This window comes from Leuresthes tenuis, unplaced genomic scaffold (assembly GCF_036924035.1).
Source record: "Leuresthes tenuis unplaced genomic scaffold, fLeuTen1.0.hap1 SCAF_10, whole genome shotgun sequence".
NCBI classification, from domain to species: domain Eukaryota; kingdom Metazoa; phylum Chordata; class Actinopteri; order Atheriniformes; family Atherinopsidae; genus Leuresthes; species Leuresthes tenuis.
This window is the reverse complement of record NW_027325364.1, coordinates 32,875,815-32,902,931: the sequence shown is the minus strand read 5'-3', so window position 1 is coordinate 32,902,931 and position 27,117 is coordinate 32,875,815. Positions and strand designations below refer to the sequence as shown.

Below are 27,117 nucleotides of genomic sequence, written 5' to 3'. Positions count from 1 at the left end.
GAGCAAACAGTACAAGAGTCAAATACATGTGGACCAGACATGGTTGCTTTAAAAGTTGGTAGAAACAGCTGCAAAAAATCCTAAAGACATCTTTGCAAAGGCAGCAAAAGCATGTGTGAGTTTTAATGCAAGTAATATAAAACATGTCTTGGTGAAGCTGAAGAGTTGCTCATCATTTACAGTTACTTATTCTACTTGAGTACCATTTTATCTGCATTTATTAATAAGCATAATTTAAAAAAAATACATGATAAGTCAAACCTGGATAGCCTGACAGACAAATTTCACAAACCAGCTATATGATAATAAGTATTCCTGCTCAAGTACAAATATTGACATGTTTGTTTAGCGTGTTTCTGAAAGTTAGAAGTTAGCACAGAATATAAACCCACTTACAATCATTCTTCTTTATAGTGTTTAGTCATACAGCCATTTTTTTATGAATCATTCAGCTTTGGGGATGGAAAGCTAGCTGATAGAACTGTAGGTATATAGTTGTATGAAGTGTACACTGGAGAGGTGTGGATGCTGATTTTTGTAACTGGCCCTGTTGGATCTCTATCTAAGGGAATAAAAACCTGTGGAGCAGATTATTTTGGTGAATCTTGCTGAGTGTCTCACTAATGGTTGCTCAAATATTCGCCACTCAGAATAAAGCACTCCTAAATGTTGTGCTAAATGGTTAGTATTTCTGCACTGAGGACGCATAGGTGTTGCACAACACTGGTGGGAGGAAAGTGTGATAAGAAAGAGATTTTTTTTTATTGATCTGTATTGCTTTAGAAATGGTAATGGAGCAATTATCAGAACCAGGGTCTCTGCGTGGTTCAACAAATCAAATTTAAGACTTTTTTAAGACCATAATGAATACAATTTAAGACCCATTTCACAACCATACAGGCAAAAAAAGTACAAAAGGCATGAAGGAAACTCAGACGCCCGGATTTTTTTTACAGCTCTTTCACATTGGAATACAAAATGCTGAACCTAACTAAAAACACCAGAAGCCTCTCTATTGTGAACTAATATTTGTTCTACTGTTAACTTTGGAGATGAGCCCCCGTTACATTGTGTACTAAAATTCATCACGTCAGGGTTTCTCATCGATTTCATGCATGGTGTCACGATTTACGTTCTGTTTCATGTCTTGTCTCCTCATTTCCTGCTTTATTTTGAAAAATCACTAACTTTCCCCTCTTGTTTCAGGTATCTTGCACTTCCTCTCGTGTCAAGCGTCTGATCGTCTTCCCTGATTCCCAAAGTGTTTCCACCCTTTGTCCCTCATGTGTTCAAATAGTCTGCGTCTCCCTTGTCCAGTGCTGGTATGTTGCGTCCTGTTACGACCTTCATCACTCGCGTCCTGAATCACAGTCTTGCCTCGAGCCTGCAGTCGAGCGACTCTCCTGCAGAGCGTATTTATTTGTCATAGTTTATGTATTTATGAACTCACGGTAAGTTTCATAGCTCTGTTCTGTTCCTCCGTTTTTTGGAGAGTTTTGATTTGTAATGTTTCATAGTTCCTCACCCAGTGGAGCGGTTTTGTGTTATGTTCTTTAAGACCTTTAAAGGCGAGCTTTAAGTTAATAATTAACATTTCATAGTGCCTCGTTTTTTTTTAAGAGAGCGTCCTTGTTTAAATTCGCCTCAATAGGAGAGCGTGACCTTGTTTTGTCATCGCTTTTCTGTTTTCCTCCTAGACTGGAGAGGTTTTTTGTTCATGTTAACTTTCATAGCTGCACTCGTCCTCGGCTATAGATACTGAGGAAAGTGCTTTGGACTTTCACAGCCATTGCACTTGTGTCCTGTGTCCTGAGGCCGTGACCCGTGTCAGTGCACGTAACGTTAGACTGCTGTCGTTTCCTGAGCGGAATCCCGAGGAACTACACCTTTGGATGTCGCTCATATGCAACAGCAGCTTGCCGCTGTGACGGAGAACATATGTGGTCAGGTCTGAGTTTACGTGTGTCGTAACAGCGCACACGGCCGGCTGTGCTGCCGGCTGTGCTGCCGGTCACCCCCCCCCCCCATCAAAACACCGCAACAGAGCAATAACAGAAGAAAAATGTGGGGCGCAGGCACAACACACTAACTAGTTGTGCATATGCTCAGGTACTTTAGTTCCATTTTGTTGTTAAGTCTCAAAAATCCTCAAAAATCAAAATAATTAAAGCAAGACTGAAGTTTCAGTTTTTTTTTATTTTATTGATGTAGCGCCAAATTACAACAAATGTCAACTCAAGGCACTTAAATTGTCAGGATTCATTGACACTTTGTTTTGAAATAGGTGTTGTCTCGTTATTTCCTGTTTTATTTTGAAATATTAACTTCCCTCTCGTGTCAGGTATCTTGCCCTTCCTCCCGTGTCAAATGTCTGATTGTCTTCCCTGATTCCCAAGTGTTTCCACCTGTTCCCCTTGGCTCCCCGTGTGTTCAAATAGTCTGCGTCTCCCTTGTCTTGTGCCAGTGTGTCGCTTCAATCTTATGAGAGTTGGTCATCGTAGCCATTTCCAGTGTTCCATAGTCGTGATTACATTGTCCTTTGAAGTTGAGCGTTCCTCCTTCAGAGAGATCTTTTGTTTGTAAAGTTTTGAACCATAGTCATAGTTTAGATTGGTTTAAAGTTCATGGTCTGTTTTGGTTTCCTCCATTTTGGGAGTGATCTTTTGTTCATAATGTTTCATAGCACCTCCGTTAAAGGAGCGGTTGGGTTTAGTGATTTGTAATTTCATACAGCCTCCATTAGACAGAGTGTTTTGTTTTCTGTTAAGTTTCATAGTGCCTCCGTTTTCAGGAGAGCGTCATTTGTTTGCTCCGCCTCGTTAGACGAGTGCGTAGAGTTTAAAGATAATCTTTTGTTTTCCTCCTGGCGTGGAGTGAGTTTGGTTTTCATTAAGTTTTATAGTTCCACTGGCCTCAAGCCTAATTATTGAGGATAGTGTATTAGGATTTAATAGCCCCTTGTTTTCTCTGTCAGGAGACCCATAAGAGGTTTATTTAATAAACTTTCTTATACTGAAAGATCCTGCATCTGTGTCCTGTGTCCTGCTCGGTTCTGACATAAATAATATGGTTCAATTCAAGCCAGTTGGAATTCAATTAATTGTAATCATAATCCAATTAAATCCAATTAATGAATGAATGAGTTTGAATGAGCATTTCTTTTCAGTAAAAGTAATGTTAATAAATTTTTAAGACCTTTCAAAATCATATTTAAGATATTTTTATGAAATTTTAAGATAATTTCAGCCTTAAATTCAAATTACTGGATTTTAGATGTTTTGAGACTGTTTAATACCCCGTGGATACCCTGAGAAGATATTGATGGACAAAACTTAATATTTTTAACAGACTGGAGAAAATCTGAGATCTCAAATCTCCCGCGATGTACCAGAAGTTTATATTCCTGAGGTTATAGAGGCTTCCAGATCTGCCATAGCTGGACCGTATAGCTGGCTGTTGGCTAAGTCCAACTACGCTCTCGTCTTTCCTGCTAAGTACATGCAGGAATAGATATTTTCATAATTAAATCAGAGCCTTTTTTTTTTTAAAGTTCAGCTTCTTCTTCACAACAATAAACTGACAGAACGCCTTGGTCACCTGAAGTGGTTTTAGGGGACCAGTGTTTGCCAGGAGACAAGCATGGCCTGGATGTGAAGGCACAGACATTCCCAGTTGCCCGTCACTCAGCTGCAAACAATCCTGGAGTGAGTTGAAGTTGAAGATAACTCTATTCATCTATCATCTACATAGACCAGAATAGTTTGGACTTCTATTACACTTTTTTGGTATTCAAATAGTAAGATAGATCTAAATGTTGCATTTCTTTCTTATTCACACATGTTACTGAGTCCACCTGACTGTATTTAACCTGCAAACATCTGTCTTATGAGACAGATTTGAAAACTTTGCATACATAGTATTTTAGTTTTGAGGGCCTTGCAGTGATCTTTACTAAAGTAAACCAAGCTACTACATTTATTTTGTTTCGTTGTGTTCAATCAGACATTTTTTTACTTCTTGTGGATGAAAAAAATGGTAGTAAAATATTTCTTCTCTGAATGTATGCAAATGTGAGAATAACAGTTTATGGGAAATAATTGGTCTGCTTCACTTGACTATACCTATACATTATGCTCTCATGCCATGTTTTATGTTGGTGATGAAAAAAGAAAGCACTGAATTGGAGTTGAAAGGGGCAGAGGAAAAAAAACCCAGCATGAATGAATACTAATAAGCCTGATAACAGGTGCAGGGTGAGGATCATTTTACGGCATAATGCATATAAACCAGGTTCCACTCTGAAGAATCGTCTACTTTTCTTATCACAATAAAATAAAGAATATCTTGATGATCATCACACAAAATAATAACTCTTGCAGTAGGGAGCAGGAAAGAGTAATCACAGCCTTATTCCAGGGTTGGAAGCAGCAGTTGAGATGTTTAATGTGTGTTTAATGTTAAGTGTTTCTTTTATTCCCACTGGTCCACATGTGAACAGTGCACAGTCCTGAATGTGTTTATCGCTGCACACATTTCACAGATCTTTACCAATGGCAGGGCCTATTAGATTAGGTCATGGCCATTAGCATTATCACCACTGGGCTCCTGATGGCACAGGGAAATCTACCATTAATGATACCCATGGGACCCCTCTGGTGTGTTTGTATGTGTTGTGGGGATCAAAGCCTAAAGCAGTGGTGATATATTTTACTGGTGAAATATAACACAGCTGCCAGGAAATAGCAGTGTCAGGGGATGTGCGCATTCAGAGGCAAAATTTACGACATCAGATGTCATAATTCATGCACTCTGAAGCTATGTTTCAGGGTGTTGATTAACCATGGTTGATCAAAGGACCTGCAACGATGACAAATATGTTTGTCATACTGGAACCAAATTGTTTTGATCTGACTCAATGTCTGTGAGTCTGACATAACGTCAGCTGGAAGTGAGATTAATATTTGACAAACAGTGCTGTTATTGCCATTTGCATCATCTGGTGAATGCAGCAGGATTTTTTTCATTGGCTTGTTTTATCTTTAGGCTTCATGTCAACAATCAAATGATCTATAGACCTTCATCAGTGACAGACTCAGAGGGCCTTATGGACGTTAGAAAAGAGCTCGAGCAAATGCACTCTACTACTGAGACACCTCGGGAAGGTGGTACCGGATTTTCCGGACGAGAAGTCGCACTTTTTTCCATAGTTTGGCTGGTTCTGCGACTTAGAGGCCGGAAAATACGGTAATTCAATAACTGCCACAACTAAAGTCAACATCGGATTATAGATTATAGTTTTAATCAAGGTTTTATAGAGACAGAATCATTTTTATTGTTGAATATTGTTTAAACATATTTTACTGTGTTTATAATGTTTGAATCAAAGTTCTTTTGATTATGGCTGCCAGCATAGTTGGATCTGTGACCATACTTTTAAACTTCAGGAGCAAATTGGGTGATTGAACATCAGAACCTCAGGCCTCACCGTTGCAAACAACCTACGGCTTTAACAATCTGCTCAGTGCGTTAGCTGGTCTCTTCCAGTCTGCAGCACAATTTGATTTGATAATGTTAGCACTCTGATAAAATCTCAACTTGGTATAGATTCTCGGCCATGCAGGTAAAAGTAACTGAGCAGCCAACCAGTCTTTGTCCAAGTAAGTTGTTTGCAGTGATGGATGCACAACAAGCACATTCTCAGTTTGTGCTCAACTCTACAAAGATTGTCCCAGTTCACTGGGATAACATGGGAGTAATTCACTGGCAGATCCAGCAAATCACCAATCGTGTTGTCCTGTTGGAACATGGGGATTATGTGACAGGGTGATTTGTTACAGCATATACAGTAATGCGTTATCCTTCATCTTGATCAGGAATAAAACAATATAAAACTAAAAATAACAGACACAGCGGAAATAGATTTCCTCTGCGGGTGTCTGGGCTGATCTCTGGGAAACAGGGTTTGATAAAGGATACATGACTGGTTCATGTATCCTTTATCAAACTCTCCTGGCTTGCTACCACTGTAATACAGATACCAGATAAGCATCAAAGAATGGATCGAAGGATGTGCGGGGGGTTAACAATGAGTGTTCAAAGTAAAAGGTAATTCATTTGTTAGGGGGACTGATTAACAGCACTGTAATGAAAACCAAACGATAACAGTACCAAATCAGGTATTATTACTATCAATGCTGATAGTATATTTGACAGCTATTGCAGTTGTACTCCTATCAAAGGTAAGATTAGTGAGTTTGTTTTATAAAAAACTTGTGGAAAGCACAGTAAACCCTGGACCAAAAGTGAATGATTACCACGTTCATGGTCCAATTCAAAAGCAGGATGTTGTGTCTACATGGTCCACACTGGTTTACTTTTTCCCCTGGAACGGTCAAACATTAAATGCTGAGCCAAAAGCTTGAATCTAATATTGTCAGTACTGGGTTTTCCAGGTTTGTATTGGTATAATCTCACTGCCTTTGAATCAGTCAGTCAGTGGTTAATGTGGGCTGACAGCCGTGAAAATACCAACAGGCTGGAATGTTCTGGAAAAGTCTTCGTCTACACAGCAGATGTTTGTCAGAAGGACCTCGTGGCACTCCTCTAACTAGGTTGTGTGTTTTGTCCAAGAATGTGTCCAAGTGCACGAGCTTTGCTTTTGTTCTGGTTTGCATTAACTGCTGCTGTTGGTATCAGGATGCGAAGTCAGTGTACGTCTTTCTAACCTGGGGTTCATCACAAGCCGTCTGAAGAAGTACGTCCAGGTGATGTAGTCCATGGCATCCTGTTTGGATGAGATGGTTCCAGCAGCAGTCTCAGCATTAAGATGGTCTGACAGCACGCTGAGGAGGCTATGCACACGAGACACGATTAAAACCAGTTGGTCAGTTCATTTAGATGATCAATTTTCTTTTTAATGAACCTTGAAATAAATATACTCCTTTACTCTCTATGCATTTGTCTCTTTCATCCTGTTTCCTCACTGTCCTCTCTGCTTGTATCTGCAGGTCTACCTGGCTCCAGAGCAGCATTTTCTAATCTGTGGATCTCTGTCATCCTGCCCCATGCTGATCATCTCCAATCTCCCCTTACCCCACCTAGTAGAAAAAGATGGTTGTCCTCCCGAGGGCTTCTTCCTGTTAAAAGTACATTTTTTCTGTCCACCGTCGCCATGGTTTTGGTCAAAAAGGAATCGTTAGATTTATCTCCATAACACTGGACTTGCTATGTTAAGTGTCCTTAAATCACTTAGGACATAAAACTGCCTTGTTTTTTACAGCGTCTATAAGCAAATGTTTTGTTTCCATTTAAATCACTGTGTTCTTTCTTAGACATCCAGGTTTGAAATGTGTAAATACAATAAATGAGATGAACGGTTTGTCAAAAAAAAGCAAGAGACACTGCCATGGTTGCAAGTTAAAGAAAAGGTTTGAATAAAACACATCCCAACTTTGACTAGAATCAGATCGACTTGTGCCTCACTGATGGGTCACTGACACTGATTGTCCTATTCACTCACATATTCACATGGTCTTGCTGACAGATCTCCTCTATAACTATGAATGCAACAACTGTGTTACTTTTAGCCTGGATTATATCTCTCATCATCTTCTGGAGACTCCAGTCGCGCTGCCATGTATCAGCTGTATCATCGAGAGTGCGGAAGCATGTGTGTGTGTGTGGAAGCACTTAAGTAAAAAAAAGATAATTAGAACAATTCGCAGAGCAGCTTGTTGAGGAACCAGTAAAAATTGTATGGTTAAAAAAGCTTATACTGCATTTCCGGCATGTATGTAATAATTATGTAATAACTGCATTATATTATTCTTATTTTAATATCATACTTTTACATTGTCTTGGCTCAGCATGCAGCCCAGTTCTCTGAGCCTCTGAGAGCTTGACACACCCTGTCCATGATGAGCAGTTTTATTCATTCTGTTTCTTCAGGAATATTATTTTCTCTTACATTGGTCAGTAATTTGCTATGCTGCCGCAGTCACCCAAAATGCAAGTTATTTGAGGTCCAGCTTCTCAACAGCTCACCAATGATTATTACATCTATTTGGTTTGTGAATGACACTGAACTATGGGACTGATGGTTCTTTAAGGGGCTGAAACTAACCTTCTCACTTCATGTTTAAACATTCTTTCCACCCCCCTGCCACAGCCTTATTAGGGATGTTCACTGCAAATGTCAGCTGCCTGCATGCTAAATGTATTTTTGGAATTAGTGAAACTGCTAAAGCACAGAGAAAATATTTAAGTTTACCATGTATACATTTAGGTGACCAAGCCTTGCTAAGTAATGTTATTCACTGTCGAAGGCAAAACGGAGGTCATCCTTTTGTGGACTAACACGATGTAGAACAGGTGGTGTTGATCATCATTCACAGCCCCATGTGGGTAGCCAGATGATTGTTCATGCAGGCCCACAGATTCAGACACTGCTCTATACTCAGAAGATAATTGGAGCTCCAGGTCTTTATCGCACAATGGGGCAAATCTTACCAACAAATACAGCAGACGTGTCTTTTACCTGGATTCAACAGGGAAAGGTTCATAGAGGAACTTCTTGTAGAAATCCTTCTTGATGTCGTGGACCAGAATAACTGCTTTGCCCTGGTCATCAAACTGTGGACGACCTGCTCGTCCCATCATCTGCAGTACATCTACAAATACACAAGCAGTACATCATTATGATGGACTGCTTTTTACACAATGTTCCAGTGATCTTTAAATAAACTGCAATGAACAGTGATGTTGTGTTGAGAGAATTCTCCAACTTTGAAAGCATTTTCAAACAAATCTTTGCATTAGTCAGATTAGCAAGGTTAAAAAATTGTGATTGTAAAGTAATAAAAGAACAACCACAAGAAGTAAAGCCAGATGGCATAAAATCATTCACAACTTCATCAAGCCTATATTCTATTTACAATCACCTGTAAAGGTGTCACAAGGTTGCAAAGTGTAAACACTCAATGACTGTGTACCTGTAATGGGATAATCCACGTAACGTCTAGATTTGCCATCATAATACTCAGTTCCTTTGACAACCACAAGGTGAGCAGGAAAGTTCACTCCCCATGCCAGAGTACTGGTGGCAATCAGAACCTGTTAAAATTCAATTCAGTTAGTTTTATTTATATGTCATCTCAAGGCACTTCAATGATACAGTCCAATTAATCGGATTCATAATCCAATCAAGTCCAGTTAATTAAATAAAAAATTAGTCCAATTCTTACATACAGAGACAATTCCAAAACAATTTCCTAGCTAAGGAAACCAACAGATCTGCCTCCCATTCTACTTTTAGAAACTCTGGGAACAACAAGTAAACCTGCAGTTTGGGAGCGAAGTGCTCTGCTAGGAAAATATCTTACAATGAGATCTTTAAGATATGATGGAGCTCGGTCATTAAGAGCTTTATATGTGAGGAGAAGAATCTTAAATTCGTTTCTGAATTTAACAGGGAGCCAATGAAGAGAAGCTAAAACTGGAGAAACATGATCTCGCCTGTTAGTTCTCATCAGAACTCTGGCTGCAGCATTTTGGATCAGCTGGAGGCTTTTCAGAGAATATGTGGGACAGCCCAATAATAAGGAATTACAGTAGTCCAATCTTGAAGTAACAAATGCATGAACTAGTTTCTCTGCATCACCCTGAGACAGGATGTTCCTGATTTTAGCAATATTACGAAGGTGAAAGAAGGCAGTCCTAGAAACCAGTTTTATATGTGCGTCAAATGATAAATTCTGGTCAAAAATAACTCCAAGGTTCCTCACTGTAGAACTAGAAGCCAAGGAAATACTATCTAGAGTAACTATATAACTAGACAATTTCTCCCTGAAGCGCTCAGGTCCAAAGATAACAACTTCAGTTTTGTCTGAATTTAGAAGCAGAAAGTTCTGAGTCATCCAGGTCTTTATGTCTTTAAGACAGGCTTGTAGTCTGACCAACCTATTGGTTTCATCTGGTTTCATAGACAGGTACAACTGAGTATCATCAGCATAACAATGGACATTTATGCCATGCTGTCTGATAATGTTACCTAATGGAAGCATGTATAAAGTAAAAAGAATCGGTCCAAGCACAGGACCCTGAGGAACTCCATGACTTACTCCAATGTGTGAGGAAGATTCTTCATTTACAAGAACAAACTGGAATCTATCAGATAAATATGACTTAAACTAGCCTAATGACGGTCCTTTAATCCCAATAACATGTTCAAGACTCTGTAACAGAATGCTGGGATCGATCGTATCAAATGCAGCACTGAGATTCAACAGGACAAACACAGAAACAAGTCCACTATCAGAGGCTAAGAGGAGATCATTGGCAACTTTCACCAGTGCTGTTTCTGTGCTATGATGCACTCTGAATCCTGACTGAAACTCTTCAAACAGATTATTTCTGTGTAAATGATCACAAAGTTGAGCTGCAACTATTTTTTCAAGAACTTTAGACAAAAAATGGAGATTGGATATAGGTCGATAATTAGCCAACACTTCTGAATCAAGAGTAGGTTTTTTAAGTAAAGGTTTAATTACAGCAACCTTAAAAGTCTGAGGTACAGATCCTGTCAAAGACAGATTGAAGATACATTGTTGTTTACATGCATGACAAATAAACAACATCAAATGTAAACAAAAGGAGTAAAATGATGTGAGAAATGTGAGTAAAGAAATTGTATCTATCACTTTCATAATGATTCTGATCACTTTCTCCTTTGGAGCACAGTGTGTCGGTAAGTGACTGCATCAGAGTCAAATGTGAATATTCAAACAGACAAGTAAATTCCAATAGAACTTCCTCTCTGTCATCTAAGAAGAACTCAGAGCAAGGAAACACTGTTCAGACATTCCATTGCATAAATCTCACAGCACCTGCATCACTTCAAATGGAGGTCATACCTGAATCTTACAGTTGACAAACAGCTCCTCCACAGTCTTTCTGTCTCTTTCATGAAGGCCTGCGTGATGCATACCGATCCCAAAAGCCAGTGTAAGCTTCAGGTTGGAATCCCTTACTGTGGCAATGATGTCCTCTATCTGCAGACAAGCCAGATTAGCTGATCACACATTTTGATTGAACAATGCAAAACAGGACGTTTTAGCTACGCTAAGGTTTTTCCCTTGTTGTTGACATTTTCTGGTCATTGAATTCACTGGCTTTCCTCTCTGCTTGTAACACCAACTCCCTGTACTCTCATCAGTCTGTTCAGACTGATCAAAATCTAGCTAAGAGCAAAAACAATCTATTCCTTTAAAATCATTCATGTTTGTTCTGTTTATCCTATCTAAAAAAAACTTTTTCTAAATGTTGTTCTCCTCCTGTTGAAAGATATATGGTTAAAAGTTATAAAGAGCCAAACCTGGGGAACAGAGCTGAAACATATCCCTGCAAACCTCAAGGAAACAACAGCGTTGTACAGAAGAGCAGGCAAAAACTTTACCAGAACAATGTGAAAGACTGATAACGGCAAGCAGAAAACAATTACTTCAAGTTACTGCTGCTATAGCTGCTTCCACAAGCACTACCGAACAGAAAAGTGAACACTCAATAAAATCAGTCAGTCAACAGCTTCCTACCTGGAGATGAATGAAATAAAACTTTCAAATGCTCCAAATAATCAATACAAAAAACTGGAGGAAAAGTAATGATTATTTGATTATTTCAAGAAATAAACAAACTAACAATCCAGCCCTGTGTGAGGGAGCTGAGGTTCTGACGTGGGGGCAGAAGGAAGGAAAGCCATCAGCACTGAGAGGGGATTCCCAGCTGCAGGTGACCCCCAGTGAGAGCTAAGCAGCTATTAGCAGCAGCCTGTCAGTCAAACAGCAGGGAGCTGAGCTGCTACATGGGCCGGCACAGAGAAGCAGCAGGCAGCAGCATATATCACAGGAGCACACACTGAGGCCAGGGGGACTGCTCACACACGCACATCAGAAACTGGGCCAGTCTTTCAAGACACCACTCGAAAACAGTTTCAGTCCTAGGACTTTAAACTGGGAAATCTTATGGTTAAATTGCCAAGGCATATGTGGGAGTACTTATTGACAAAAGTGAAAGCTGAAATGATTGCCAGTAAATCATGGTTATAACTTCTTGACCTCAACCTGCATAAAGCTGTAAAACAATGGTCCACAGGGCATTAAAGAAGATTTACAGCAGTGGAAAAGAGAGAACACCTTCCTTCCAAGAAGGTTTTACATATCAAGAGATAATGAAGAAGAAAATCCTCTGGTCATCAGCAGATGATAAAGGGTGCTGGTTAGGAACTGCAGCTAACGGGAAATATAACACAAAGGCCAACTGGCAGATAAAGAATACTACTCAGTGCACACCATGTTAGACAGTATATTATTCACATCATAATGGAGGATAACACAGGCTTCTGCGGCATGAGTTATGTTGAATTCCACATGTAATTGTACGTTTACCAGCACTCAGAAAAATGTAGCATCAGCACACTTTAGAAAGAAGCAGAGGAGGAGGGTGGGGAAAGGAGATGAGCGCTTGGAAAACACAACACATTAGAAACGAAGGAAACAGCACATTGGTTCATATTTGCACTGCATGTGCAGCTTCTCTGTTGCATTAGCATGGTCCCTGAGTAAGCCAACGTTACAGCTCGAGGTGTGGCACATTCCCTGAATGATGGACAGAGCTGCAGTAGTTGTTACTTTATGTTATGTTTAGTCTACACAGGAGAGGCAGTTCTCATTCACATGTTTCAGTGAGCTGAAAAGACGGAACTGAAGGGTTTCTTGTCTCATCAGTAAAGCTGCTTGGGCAGGCCATACGATGGCCACAGAGTTAATTGGTCTGTACTGTATAAATGTCCATTTTTTCTCAGTGTTGTGCATGAACACAACCTGTCTGAAACAGATTAATGTTTCTCCTCCTCAGGGTGTTGGTGTACCTCTCTCTCGTCCTGGTGCAGCCATTGTTTAGGGTTGTCCTCTGTAGCCAGATAGGCGATCAGGTCCAGGGCAGTCAGACGGGTTTGCCTTCTCGATGATACAAAAATCAGCACCGGCTTGGCTGGTGAATGACTGCGTATTGCTGCAAAGAGCCCAAAATACAGCATAATAATTCAAAAGGTTGGTAAAAAGAATACATTTATTTTTGGTGACTGTTTGGAGATCAAACCCTTTCTGTCAACAAATGCTGAAGATGGATCTTCAGAATCACTACAGAATCAAATTCACCTAACCTGAACATAGTGTGGTACTTGAAGTTGAATTAATAATTCTAATTTTACGATATGACAACTTTGAATTTCATCACAATAATTGATCTGAGACACAGAGAAGTTGTAGACTGAAAAGAAACATGAACTGCTTTTAAAATGTTTAAATCAATCATATTTTTGGGACATTTTGTGGCTAATATAATATATAGCTACATAAACTACAGAGCTGTAATAACTAAAAGAAGATACATATCATATAAATGTGCACTCAGAACTTTTGCATGTGACTGTGGAACTGAACCTTGGAAGGTGGGCTTGTTCATGCTGGCCATGCGGGGGCAGTAGTGCTGTCCTGGAAAACCATGGATGTGAACTTCCAGTGGGACAGGGCGCACAGACGGACGGAAGTTAAACAATCCCACCTGTTAGACAAAGCAGAGGGGGGGAGGGGGGTGTGGTACAAAAAGAGGAGAAAGACATTTAATGTGAGCAGCTGTCAACATGAAGCTCCATCTGGCTGCATTTTGAACGCTGTGTCACTGCCACCGAGACACAGAGCAGCAGGCCACAGCTGGACTCTGCTGTGTCGTGCTTAGACTGTGATGTGCCTGCTGTATTTACTGTGTGATGGGGTGTTATCACCCAATGTGTGAACAAAAGCTGGGACAAAGTGTGTGATAAGGTGGTTTAAAGTGTGTGTGTGTGCTATTATGATATCTTCTGCATACCTATAGGCACCTTACAAGCCCTGAGCATGGACTGTACAGCTATGCAACACAAATTCAGAAGGGCAGCCAGACAGATTTATAGATGTCAGACATCCAATCTGGTTTGCCATCACCATCTCTTTATGGCTCTGACAACAGAGCAAATGTCAATCTACAGTTATATGAAATCTGTAGATTACATGGCATGAACCTGGTTACATTCATAAGTCATTATAAACTGAAAGACTAAAACAGTAATAACCTAAAAGCAATATTTAACCTTTTGGACAGTGGCCAGAGGCCACATAATGCTCAGTTACAGGTTGCTAATGTGTTGATCCACTTCCTCCTTCGGAAGCAAAGCAGCAAAGCAGTCTGTCCGAAAAATAAGAGCTGCTGTGGCTTGAAAATTTCAATGTAACTTGTTTGTAACACATAATGCATAAAACATAAGAACACATGTACACTATATTGCCAAAAGTATCCACTCACTCATTCAAATAATAAACTTCAGGTCTTCCAGTCCCTTCTATGGCCACAGGTGTATAAATTCAAGGCATGCAGACTGCTTCTACAAACATCTGTGACAGAACGGCTCCTCTCAGGAGCTCAGTGAGTTCCAGCGTGGTACCCTGATAGGATGCCACCTGTGCAACAAGTCCAGTCGTGAACTTTCCTCGCTGCTAAATATTCCACAGTCAGCTGTCAGTGGTATCATAACAAAGTGGAAGCGATTGGGAACGACAGCAGCTCAGCCAGGAAGTGGTCGGCCACGTAAAATGACAGACATAGTGCACTGAGGTCTCCAACCTTCTGCAGTCAGTCGCTACAGACCTCCAAACTTCATGTGGCCTTCAGATTAGCTCCAGAACTGCGTAGAGAGCTTCATGGAATGGGTTACCATGGTAACTGCATCCAAGCCATACATCACCAAGTGCAATGCAAAACATCTGCATGCAGTAGTGTAAAGCACGCTGCCACTGGACTCTACAGCAGTGGAGATGCTTTCTCTGGAGGGACCAATCACGCTTCTCCATCTGGCAATCTCATGGAGGAGTCTGGGTTTGGCGGTTGCCAGGGGAACGGTACTCATCTGACTACATTGTGCCAAGTGTAAAGTTTGGTGGAGGGGGGATTATGGTGTGGGGTTGTTCTTCAGAAGCTGGGCTCGGCCCCTTAGTTCCAGTGAAAGGAACTCTGAATGCTTCAGCATACCAGGAGATTTTGGACCATTTCATGCTCCCAACTCTGTGGAAACAGTTTGGGGATGGACCGTTCCTGTTCCACATGACTGCGCACCAGTGCACAAAGCAAGGTCCATAAAGACATGGATGAGCAGTTTGGTGTGGAAGAACTTGACTGGCCTGCACAGAGTCCTGACCTCAACACCTTTGGGATGAATTAGAGCAGAGACTGAGAGTCAGGCCTTCTGTCCAATTGTGTCTGACCTCACAAATGCACTTCTTGAAGAACGGTAAAAAAATCCCATAAACACACTCCTAAACCTTGTGGGAAGCTTGCCCAGAAGAGCTGAAGCTGTTATAGCTGCAAAGGGTGGGCCAACGTCATATTCAACCCTATGTATTCAGAATGGGATGCACTTAAATGAATTTATGTGTAAAGCCAGATGAGCAAATACTTTTGACAATATAGTGTATGTCTCATCAGGTCTGAAAGGGCCAGAACAGATTTACATGCTCAACTGTCCAAAATTATGACTTGTCTTATTTTCCACGGAGGTGCAGCACCACCTTCACCCGGCACACAAAGCAAAGGAGGAAAGAAGAAAGCAAATCTAACCTGGCAGCTCTGTTCTATACTTCTGTCATCACCCACGTTTGACAACAATCTGTACAATAAATGTCTTATAACTTGAGCAACACCTCTAGAACTCACCCTCCACAGGTCATTGCACTATATGATTTTTTATATGATAATTTTCAAAGAACAAGATTGTGAAAGTGAGCCCTTTCTCTGATATTCCTTACCTGAACAAAGAAATATTTAGCAATGCCAAGCAATCATTCAAACATTGATGCATTTATGTAATAATACATAAATTACTTTGGGTTAGTTAGCTATTGTTAGTGTTACAAACTGTAAAGGTTTCAAGCAACATGATTTTGAGACATATACCACACCATGTGCCATCATCAGGCATCATCAAAAAAATATATAAAATAAAGAAATATTTAAAAAAACAAAGCTGAAAACACCACCTGCAATTTAAATTGTTGTGATTCAGCAGCTGTGACTGGAAGAGTAATATTACAGAGAAAGAAAGAAAGACAGAAAGAAAGAACAAAAAAGAAAGAAGAAAGACAGAAAGAAAGAACAAAAAACCCCAGAAAGAACAAAAAAGAAAGACAAAACAAAAAAGAAAGAAAGAAAGATGAAAGAAAGAACAAGACAGAAAGAAAGAAAGAACAAAAAAGAAAGAAAAAAGAACAAAAAAAGAAAGAAAGAAAGAAGAAAGAAAGAAAAAGGAAGAAAGAAAGAAAGAACAAGAAAGAAAGAACAAAAAAGAAAGAAAGAACAAGAAAGAAAGAACAAAAAAGAAAGAAAGAAAGAACAAAAAAAGAAAGAACAATACAGAAAGAAAGAAGCAGAATAATTGGATGCCCCATAGAGCGTAAAAAGTTTTATACAACGCTTTATAAGAAGTGGGAAAGTTGTAGGCATCTTCCAGAGTTTTGGACCACCTGCATTGCTTTGGAGTACTTGACCAGCAACTGAATGCATCACTGCAGAAATATAGACAATAACTGTCTGATAACTGCAAATACAGAGTCTACATTTCATGGCAGAAGCTCACAGTAGTCAGTGTTACTGTTGCCAAAAGAACGAGGCTAACTGGTACTAAACAGCCACTATACAACCTACGTATCTTGAAAGGAAAGAAAAGTGCCATTTATATAGAAGAATGTAGCCTAATGTTCTAAAATGCTGTAAGAAAATATTAGACAATATTTTTATCAAATGAAATATGGGATTAAACTATAGAATACAGTCTGCTTCACTCTGTAACATGTTGGGGGTCAAACAAAAAGCCTGTACTAGCATGTGATGCCAAAAATGGAAAATATCTGTGGAAAGGTGCGTGTTGGAGCCCACCTGTCCAATGCCCAGCCAGTCAGCAAGATCTCGAGCGTTGGCCAGAGCTGTGGAAAGGCCTACAACTCGAACACTCTTAGTAGTGTGAGAAGAGATGAAATTGGTCCTGGACACTATTACCTCCAATACTGGACCTCTGTCCTCACCTGGAAACACATACAGTGGTACAGTCCAATCAATATGACACACTAACAGTTGGTGCCAGGTGTGGCTTTTCTGAAATGGAAAATTTGGCTATATTCATAATATTTAGTAAATGAGGCATTTGGCTTACCGTATTTTCCGGACTATAAATCGCACTTTTTTTTCATAGTTTGGCTGGTCCTGCGATTTATAGTCAGGTGCGACTTATATATCAAAATATAAATCATTTAACATGTTTTTAAATGTTAACTCACACTGACTGACATGAACCAAGGAGTAAACATTGCTATCTACAGCCGCGAGAGGACACTCTAGGCTTGTGACAACAATGTGCTGCTCCTGTACCACTGAAAGATTAACTTAAAGACAACTGAGACAGAAAATCCTACAGTGCAGATTACAAACTACAGGTGGTAAAATATGCTGCTGAATAGGGTAATCGAGCAGCAGAAAGAAAGTTTGGGGTGAGTGAGAAACTTCTGAGGGATTGGAGGCAAGCAGAGGTTAATCTGACTGATGAAGAAAACAAAGGAAGCTGATGGCGGGCTGAAAGCGAGACGGCCAGAGCTGGAGGAGGTCGCCCTCACGTTTGACATCCCCGTGGATCAATAAATAAATAAATACATTTCTAAAGAAATGCGACTTATATTTTTTTTCCTCTTCATGACACACTGTTTTGTTCGATGTGATTTATAGTCCTGAAAATACGGTATATCTAGCATTTCTCCTTTGCTTAAGGTGACATTAAATGCATTAGTTCAGATGTAAATTGAAAACCTCTGGTCAGTCAGCCTGTAATCAGACTGACAAATCTACAAATGACCGTTGATGCAAAAACAGAAGAACCTGGCCATTTAAAAAGGACTTTAATGATCCAGCAGGGCTCTTACCCAGCAGGTGGATCTCATCAATGATGAGAATAGCTACTTTCTGAACGTAGCTGCGGTTCTGCCAACTTCTGCTCACTCCATCCCACTTCTCTGGTGTAGTGACTATGAGGTCAGCCTGCGCTATGGATCTCATGTCTGGAGTCACATCACCTGTCAGCTCCACCACTCTTCACACACAACAAAACGGAAGCACTTTTTCCAATAATACCTTCAGTAAATAAAATATCCATTCAAACAAGGCTCTCTAACAGGACAGTCCCACTGACAGCTGATGTCGGTGTTCTGCCCCTGTGTAGTGGGTAGTAGTCTTACTTTTTTCCCAGTTTCTCCTCAATTCTGACCTTCCAGTCCTCAATCCTCTCTCTCACCAGGGCTTTTAGAGGGGCAATGTACACCACCTAAGCACAAAACCAAAAAAAAAATGACAAAGAGGTTCCTGCTGGAGTCGTTCTGTGTGCAGTGTGCACGTTCTACCCGTGAAAGCAGAAGTTCTCTCCCGATACTGCGGCTTCCTGTCCAAAAACATGCATGTTAGTTTGACTGATTATTTGAAGTGAACCCTAGGAGTGTGTGTGAACATGCACAGTTGTTTGTCTCATTTGTCTCTGTGTGGCCCTGTGATGGACTGATGACCCTTTCAGGGTGTACCCGCCTCTCTCCCAAGGACAGCTGGGATAGGCTCCAGCCCCTCCACAAAATGAATGCATAGATGGATAAAATAAACAATGCCATGTTACCCCATGCTGAACTTAAATTGGAGCTACAGTATATCACAACAACCTCCCGCGTTACAGCATCTCATTTTTTATCTATCATTAACAGAGGAGAACAAGTGTGGCTTTCTTCAGTATGGTTGCTTGCTTGTCAAAGTCATTGCTTTGATGAGCCATGCATTATTTTAGCTCTCACTAATGGTTTTATCAGCTTCTTTGAAATTGAAATTGTTTCACCCCCCTGAAAAAAAGATCGAATCCACCACTGTCACTGATAAATGGTGACACACATCTGCTTTAGAGCAGAACCTGCCATTAAGCTTCATCTAAACCAACAACTTTGCTTTTATCAGAGAACAAACTAGACTAACCAGATCTGATCAACCTCTCTTATAGACAGGCGATGTACTTTATTCTTAATAAAAACCTGACCTTTATTTGGGTGTTTTATTCATAACAAACTCCCCTTTTTTCTCACATCCTCAAAGAAGCAGTTGCAAATGTGACCATCAGCTCAGACAGGACCTGTCTGAGGATTTTCAGTCAGAATTTAGAGAACACAAAAGCATGGGGCAGTTCTATGTTTCTCTAACAGATGTCGTAGAGAATCTCCTTATTTTTTCACAGCAACAAAGAGAGAGTCGGCCAGTCTAACCTTAGCAGATGGATACTTGTTGAAGACCCGGAACATGGCCATTTCCGCTGCAATGGTTTTGCCAGAGCCCGTTGGTGCCCCCAGCAGGACGTTGGTGTCAGTGTGGTACAGTGTGTGGAAGATCTGAGTCTGGATGGGGTTGAAGTGAGTGAACTTGTACAGGCTCTCATACTCCCGGTTCCCCAGAGCTGTCACTGGCAATGGCTGTAGGTCCAGCAGCTCTGAGAGGGAAAGAGTAATGGAAAAATGGATCCTATAAAACAACATCTGACTGAATCAAACCCTGACCCCAACGACCCTGACGCCACCTGCCTACCTGGGACATGAGGGTATGAGTGGATAAAAAGGTCTGCCAAATGCATAAACATAAACTGGAAACCCGCTCAAAACTGAGGATTAACTATTTAAGAACGTCATGGGTGTGCAGTTCAGCAGCATAAAAGCGAGGGAACAGATGAAAGTCCTGTGCAAACACACATGGATGGCGTGCTGTAAATAAAATCTGTCATTTGCAAATTATTTAAAATGAGTCTAATTGGAAGTAGTACATGAGCTTTCATGAGTATTATTCTTTATGCTAATGTGGAATTTAATTGGCTGTAAAAAAGTTTAGTGCAGGGACCCATTCTGTCACCAACACACTGTAATCTTTGTCTGAGGTCTTGAATTGTTTGTGTTAATTTTAGTACAGTTACAGTAGATCAATTAATAGCTTCAGATGAAAAAAGGGGACCAGAGAATTAGCTGTTATGTCCAAATTCTTTTACAGAATGTAGTCTTACCTTCATTACTCACATACATACTGACCACAAGAAAGCAGCTGAAACTGAGATATTAGTGCTCTGCTGGCATAATGTCCTACAATGAAATCTTGACTATGACGTGTATTTGAACTCTTATTTGGACAGAAGAAAAAATCATTTTGAACCTGAACATAATCTAATCAATCAATCTGTTACGATTAGTTAATGCTAGCAAAACTAAAGGTCAGAAAGGCTCCTATATCTGGCTGTGAAGACTTACTTTGATGAAGGAACAGCTAACTAACTCAAAAACAATGATTATGATACAGGTGAAAATGGTTAGTACACAGTAAAATGGAGGCAAAATTCCTACCTTAGATTTCAAGATAGATAGAGCTCAACACACAGAAACGTGTCTGAGTGTGTGTACCTGTATGTGGGGGGTGTCTCTCTGGTAAAATGAGGTTCTGGAAGTTGATGATACAGACGGACTCGGCCCCAAGCCAACGGTCGGACACCGTCTTAATGTAGTACTGGGAGGGCAATGGCTCAAAGATAGGAATGGTGAAAACTATGTGCTGTGGCTCTCCGCTCACAACCTGGGTGAAGGATCACAGCACATAAGAAAATAAGAACACACTTTGAGGGATAATGTCCTCATGCTAGATGATACCCAAATCAAAGCAATTTCTACCTGTTTCTTCTGTAGAAGGAAGTACTCAGAGTGATAAATGTGATCATTGATGGGATCTTCCACCCACAACCACCACGGCTCACCCACAGACCCATGGACCTGAGCCAGAGGGAAAAAGGTTACTTTCTGTCTCACATCCTTTTCACACTACACGTAGAAGTTAGCTGTTTGTGCTACATTAAATGTTTTCTTTCAACATTTTGTGCCATGCTATCATCACAGCATTTAGAAGTTGCTGTTTAATTAGTTGTGGCCCCCACATAGCAACATTGTGCAGACAGTTCAGCCCACAGGAGACTGTCGCACATGCCCCAGCATGCCTGTGGGGCAGCTTAACAACTTTCTGCAATGCCAAAGAGAACAAATCGTCTGCTGTTTGCATTTTTTCATTCATTTTGGGTGACAGTGAATATAATGAAGAATTTTTTTCTCATTCTGCACACCATGGCAGCACCCGTTTTCTCCATATATCTGACACTGAATATTTCAGTTCCTGTGTCTTTGAGGAGCAATGCCAGCTGTGTAACTCCCACTGGTGTGGATCTTGTGTTTTGCAACTTTGCAATTTCATCTATTATAACCAATGATATGTAAAATGAATTATATTGACCATCTTGTAATAGTGGCCCCACCATGGTCCAGCTACTTCTTGGCCAGTAGGTGTACAGTTCTTTAAGTCGATGTGTGGAGAGGAGAAAACACAGTCGAAGGCAAAAATCTGGTAGACACGTGACAAACTAACGAGAGAAAAACTGTGATGCATGGACATGGAGACGAAAGCATTTTGTGAGGGTTCCTGATACTGGTAAATGGACAAAAAGATGACTGGTGCTCATGTCTGAGTGATGCCAGAGGGTAGTGGATGCTGAACCGTGTGGTCTAAAATCAGGGAAGGACTACTGTAGCACACATTGTTGAAAGCCTTAACACTGGTAGGCACTCATGTGGGTGATTCTAACACATACCGCTTCCATAGCAACGGTTATGCCTGGGGCGAGTGGCCTCTTATAGCTGGATAATGTGCCATGCCTCAGTATAAAATGAATCAGAAAACATTTAGTGGAAAGTGACCCAAGGTTCAAGGCGTCCACTTGACTTAATTTGAGAAAAAGAAAAGTCCAACTTCACCTTGTAACTTCAAAGATTTATTTAATCTACTTGTACCAATGCTACAGGATGCATGCTGAAATCCTCATAACGCTTGGTCAGAGCTTTTTTTTGCAGCACAGCGGAGAGCAACATGATGATGTCATGGCTTATCTGTTGATATAACAGACTAAAGGTAATTCCACACCATGGCCTTTTTAAAACAGCAGCACTTCAAAGTCTTCAACCACTGTGTCAGCCTGCCAAATGAAAGTCGGAAACATAAAAATGACTCAGTGTGGTCTGTTTCCTGGGTGCCGTGAGGGAGGATGGCTCATGTGTTGGGACATGTGTCCTGGCTCTGCAGTCGGATCAGAGCTAAGCCAGCCAGTGTCCCATTACTACTCTCCCATGATTACAGCATGCATTGCTAATCGGACATAAACATTCATCTTCATACTCAGCCTTGCTACAATAGGCTTCCTGTTCCACCCAGATTCCATGACAAACTTTGGACTAAGCTTCCCATGATCCCCCCTGGCCTGTTTGCCCACTGAGGTGGGACATACTGGCGAGGCCTGGAAGCATTGTGGCTTGCGAGGACAGATGGAGATTTCATGGCTAGAAGAAAAACAAGGTAGGGGAGGGGAAGCTCTGCTTTTCTCCGATGTGGAAATGTGGCAATGGCTTTGCTGTTGTATCATTAAGCACTTTGCGTATATTTGGTGGTGCTGCTCAAAAGCCACGAGGAAGAGAGAACACTGATTTTAAAAGCTCAACAGTTCCTGGACTTGCCAGCAGCAGCCTGGGTTCAGAGTATAATCCACCTTTATACCGCATACTCAGTGTTTCCGAAATGATCAGCCCACTAATATTTGTGGCCAAACTTTGGACCGATGACGAGGCAACAGTGAAAAAATACAGCAATATTTAACTCAAGGGTATTTGGTGGCGCGGCAGGACTGGTTTGATACATTCTTTAAAAATGCCTCTGTGACTCAGAGGCTAATGGAATTCTTCAGTACACTAATGCTGATGGCTTCTTTTGAGGTGGTGTCTTGTGTAGGGAGCTGGATAATAATTTCCATACTATGTCAAAGCCTAGTTATCAAAATTAGACGTAGTAGTAGATCAGTAACCAAATTCAACTGTCTTCTTTGGTTCTATTTCCAAAGAATTGTGAATCTCTTTTTTCAAGTTTGACACAGTAATAACATGCAGATTTAATCAAATCTAAATCGTTATGTTTCAGAGCATTCTGACTGCTATAATGGTAAAAAAATACACACTTGATGCCAGGTTCAGTACTATCCTGACTCTGACTTGAGTTATTTTGAGCAGCAAATTCATTACTAAATGGAATAATCTCTTTTCATTCTGCTTTTAGGGCAGGGTCTGATTATTTTATTACTTTATGATAAATCTGGAAAAAAGTTCTATGACTAACATCAGGTTTCTTATGCACACAAACTTACAACAGAGGGCTGGCAGCAAGCTAAGGTCACAGGTCACGCCACACAGCTCTTGTCTGTAACAGCTGTCTGTTTCCATTCCTTTAACACTGATCTCACTTTTTCTGCATAAAAAGCAATGACGGGGAGGAAGAAGTTTGGTCCTGAAGACTTTGCTGAACACTGTAACTCACTGATAATGTATATGAAATTCATAGATATTATTCCTGTTTCTTCAGTGACAGCAGACCACAAAAACAGACATGGGCAGGTGCTCGCAAAGCCAACTGATCAGGATGAAGGATTTTACAGCTCTGAGGTCAGAATTTGAATTTGATTTAGTGGTGGCGAGAGACTTGAGACTTGACTTGGACTTGTAAAAAATTACTTGTGAACACCTGACAAAATTACAATCTAGTGGGATCCAGCTATACAAATAAGTTTGTCTGTCCAAGTTTAGAGAAATTACACCTTGTGAATATAGCTTCTTCTCCATTGCAAGTGAGGGGTTCAATTTGAGGTGTTCCTAGTAAGGAGGAGTGTGACAGAAATGTCTTTAGCTGATATACAAGTTCTACTGGGATAACGCACAGACCTGATATTCAAAAGTTTGTAGGGGAACTGCTGTATTTAATCTTGAAGAAGTTAACCATTGGAAATATACCGCTGTGGTGGTTTAACAAAGAGAAACGGACACTGGTAGGACTTCAGCTGTGGGACTTCTGTGCAGTGGGGTTCACACTTTGTCATTAGTCTGTGTCCATCACTGTTCTGGAATACAGCACACTCTACTGATACGCTGCCATACTAACACACAATAGCATCAACCTTTAAGGCAGCACAACAGAGTTCGTAGTGGAAGCTGTCGTGCTTCACAGCTGACTTGTACCCATCTGTGTTCAGCAGTGTATTGACATATGTACCTAAGAAGATTTCATTCCCTCTACAATAGATATCAGTCTAAGGTTCTGATTTCTTTTTTTCACTGTTTTACTAACTCTTACTGTGTAGAACAAAACTGAAGACACCACACGGTTTAATAATATGTAGCAAAATTAACCGTTTTTAATATTATATTCTTTTAAACATTCAAAATATTCCAAAAAACAGCTTTGCTCTTCATTCTCTCAACCAGCTTCATGACAGTGGGCCTCATGCAAGAACATTTCCCTGTTCTTATTCTAAGTTTCTCTCACTTTTTTCATAAGAAGGTCTCGTACGAACACGCCACGTCAGATTCAACAAACGCTCTTAACTTTGGAAAAGTGTGGAAACGACCTGTGGAAATGACGAATGCCACCGTGCGTAGCTCAGCACACGTGCACGAGGACAGTGAATTTGCATACTCCACGCCCAAAATAATACCATATAAGGCTAAGCTTCCTCTCTGCTGTGCCAGGAAGTGCTGAGTCATGAGAATGGCATCAAGGCTCAAAAAGAACAACTTTACGGGCTCTGAGACTGAAGTTCTGCTTTCAGAGATCCAAAAAGGAAAAGCTGGCATTCTTACAGTGTCACCAGTGGAATTACGGGACCTGCTAAAGCGATGAAATGGGAAGAAATTACGAGTGCTGTCGATTCTGTGTCACCTGTAGTTCGTAATGTCACCGAAATAAAGACGAAAAGGTTTGATATGAAAATGGCTTTAAAACAAAATGTCTCGCCATGGCCAGGCGCTCGATGACTGCAAATAAAACCGTGCAATCAGCTGTTGCCTCATCATGATGGCACTTTGATGGGGCGGTCCATGGGGGGGTCGGTCTTCTGCCATGTTGTCTGCCTGGGCTGCTTCAGGTAGTGGGAGACAACATGTGCTCCACAACACGGCTGCTTTTACGCGTATATGTGTGCAGTCTGTTGCTCCCATTATGTTTGGCAGTCCAGCCATGGCGTGAAAGTCCCTCTTAATTTGTACTTGTTGGACAGTGGTGGGTGGGAATTTGATGCACCATGGGTGATAAACTGATGAGAGCTTTGATGACCAAGGGGAGGGCACGACTCACAGAGGACTGGGACACACCCGATCTGTCTCCAACCTCCCTCTGAAAGGTTCCCGTGGCCAAAAATGCAAGGGTGGTGAGGACCTGGACGTTCTCTTAAATCACTCGTACACACGACTTCAGAACAAATCTGTTGTGCATGAGGCCCACTGATCTGACATTACTGTAAGTGATCTAACACAGATATACGACAACATTTTCAACTTCAAACTGTCTCAAACAAAAGATGAAGCTGTTGAATGTTATCTTACTTGGTCATTCCAGCGAAAGTCAGGTGTGATGATGAGACGAACACGTAAGACGGTGCGTGTAATTGGCTGGATGCTAGCCTCCATTGTGATTGAGGGAATCTGGTGGACACACTGTTTGACAGTTGACCCAATGTTGACATGATGCAGCATGTGACCTGGGAACAATACATGTAGTGTCAGCATATTTGAAATGACCTGTACATGTTATGCAGTTATTACAGTAAGTTTACAAAAAACAGCCGGGCTGACTGGCTTTTTAGCATGACATGGACTTCAAGTACATCAGCACCCCGTGAATAAGAAAACACTGTTTTCATTTTCCAGTTGAATACAATGTGGGATTATACACCCCGAGTCAATCTGTTCAATACATCTTACTTTAAAAGTAACAGCTTAATGAAACACTGGCAGAGTAGAACTGACTGTGGCGAGTATGATTTGACTGTTGTGGAAGACTTATCCTTAAAGAATATCAAAGTGTAGTTTATAAAGCCCGACTACAATAAAATTAGAATTCTGTTTTTACCAATCTCGTCCTTCCTCATTTCCCTTAGTTTGTCCACAGTGAGCTTCTTCTCTTCCAAGCGGTTCAACACGATGTGGCTCAGGTTGGGGAACTGGCGAAGAGGGTGGGCAAAGCCCCACAGCCGCTTGTCAATCACCTTGCAGAGAGTGAGCAGTCTGTAGGTCATGGCAGGCCACCGCTTCCTCAGTGCAATCTCAAACAGAGCCCTCACAATCCGAGCAGCATTCTGGGAGAGGTGATAACATCAGAAGAAATATGAGATCAATCAACAGCAACCTCGGAGCTGGACATACCAAAGCTGCACCTGTGGACTGTTGTCCTCCGCTTATTCAAGACAGAAATAGATTTAATACAGAACTCTGTACTTGGACTCAAACTCCTGAACCATATCAGCAGTGGAACAGAAGTAACTCGCAGCAGCTGTCGGGTTCATCATCCTGTATTCAGGTGATTAATCACACGTGCTGTCGAGAGGAGGTCTGGTTTGGTTCAGACGTGCAGGTTGGCTACAGCCATGCACTGATGGATTGTCCAAGTTGGTTCAAGGGAAGAGGTCAGATGACAGTGTCACTTACTGATAGACTGCTCAACTGTGGTCAGGCTGTGACTGATTCAGTCAGGTGTTAATGCGATCCCATTGTCTGGTGAATGAAATCAGTTGTAAAACTTGAAACAGACCCGCAGCTTACCAGCCACACTTTTAACAGTCTTCACTGATGTTTTGATCCTTTAGGGAGAAAGTTGGAAGGAGAGGCAGGGGAATATGGTCTAACAGTGCACTTTGTAGCTGCTGTTTTTATGAACAGTGTCCAAAGTATTTTCCCCTCTGGACAGGACACGCTGACGAGCAACAATAAAGACACCATCCTATTGTCTTGTTGCGCGGTTTCTGAGGACATACATACATACTATTCCAGTCGGGCACATTTTAAATCTGCATCTGATTTC

General features: G+C 41.0%; 1 protein-coding gene across 1 annotated transcript in view; it reads right to left on the bottom strand.

The window, feature by feature from the left end:
* The window catches only part of ascc3 (activating signal cointegrator 1 complex subunit 3), a 152,008-nt gene that overhangs the window by 18,625 nt on the left and 106,266 nt on the right, over nucleotides 1-27,117 (bottom strand). The window contains exons 21-34 of the mRNA XM_072394952.1: nucleotides 26,170-26,395; nucleotides 25,644-25,798; nucleotides 20,856-20,954; nucleotides 20,592-20,760; nucleotides 19,419-19,639; nucleotides 18,363-18,448; nucleotides 18,051-18,217; nucleotides 17,017-17,162; nucleotides 13,497-13,617; nucleotides 12,923-13,065; nucleotides 10,911-11,048; nucleotides 8,991-9,111; nucleotides 8,537-8,669; nucleotides 6,726-6,851 (exon numbers count right to left, since the gene is read on the bottom strand). Coding sequence (XP_072251053.1) covers nucleotides 6,726-6,851; nucleotides 8,537-8,669; nucleotides 8,991-9,111; nucleotides 10,911-11,048; nucleotides 12,923-13,065; nucleotides 13,497-13,617; nucleotides 17,017-17,162; nucleotides 18,051-18,217; nucleotides 18,363-18,448; nucleotides 19,419-19,639; nucleotides 20,592-20,760; nucleotides 20,856-20,954; nucleotides 25,644-25,798; nucleotides 26,170-26,395 — 2,051 coding nt within the window. The remainder of the gene's footprint in view (nucleotides 1-6,725; nucleotides 6,852-8,536; nucleotides 8,670-8,990; nucleotides 9,112-10,910; nucleotides 11,049-12,922; nucleotides 13,066-13,496; nucleotides 13,618-17,016; nucleotides 17,163-18,050; nucleotides 18,218-18,362; nucleotides 18,449-19,418; nucleotides 19,640-20,591; nucleotides 20,761-20,855; nucleotides 20,955-25,643; nucleotides 25,799-26,169; nucleotides 26,396-27,117) is intronic.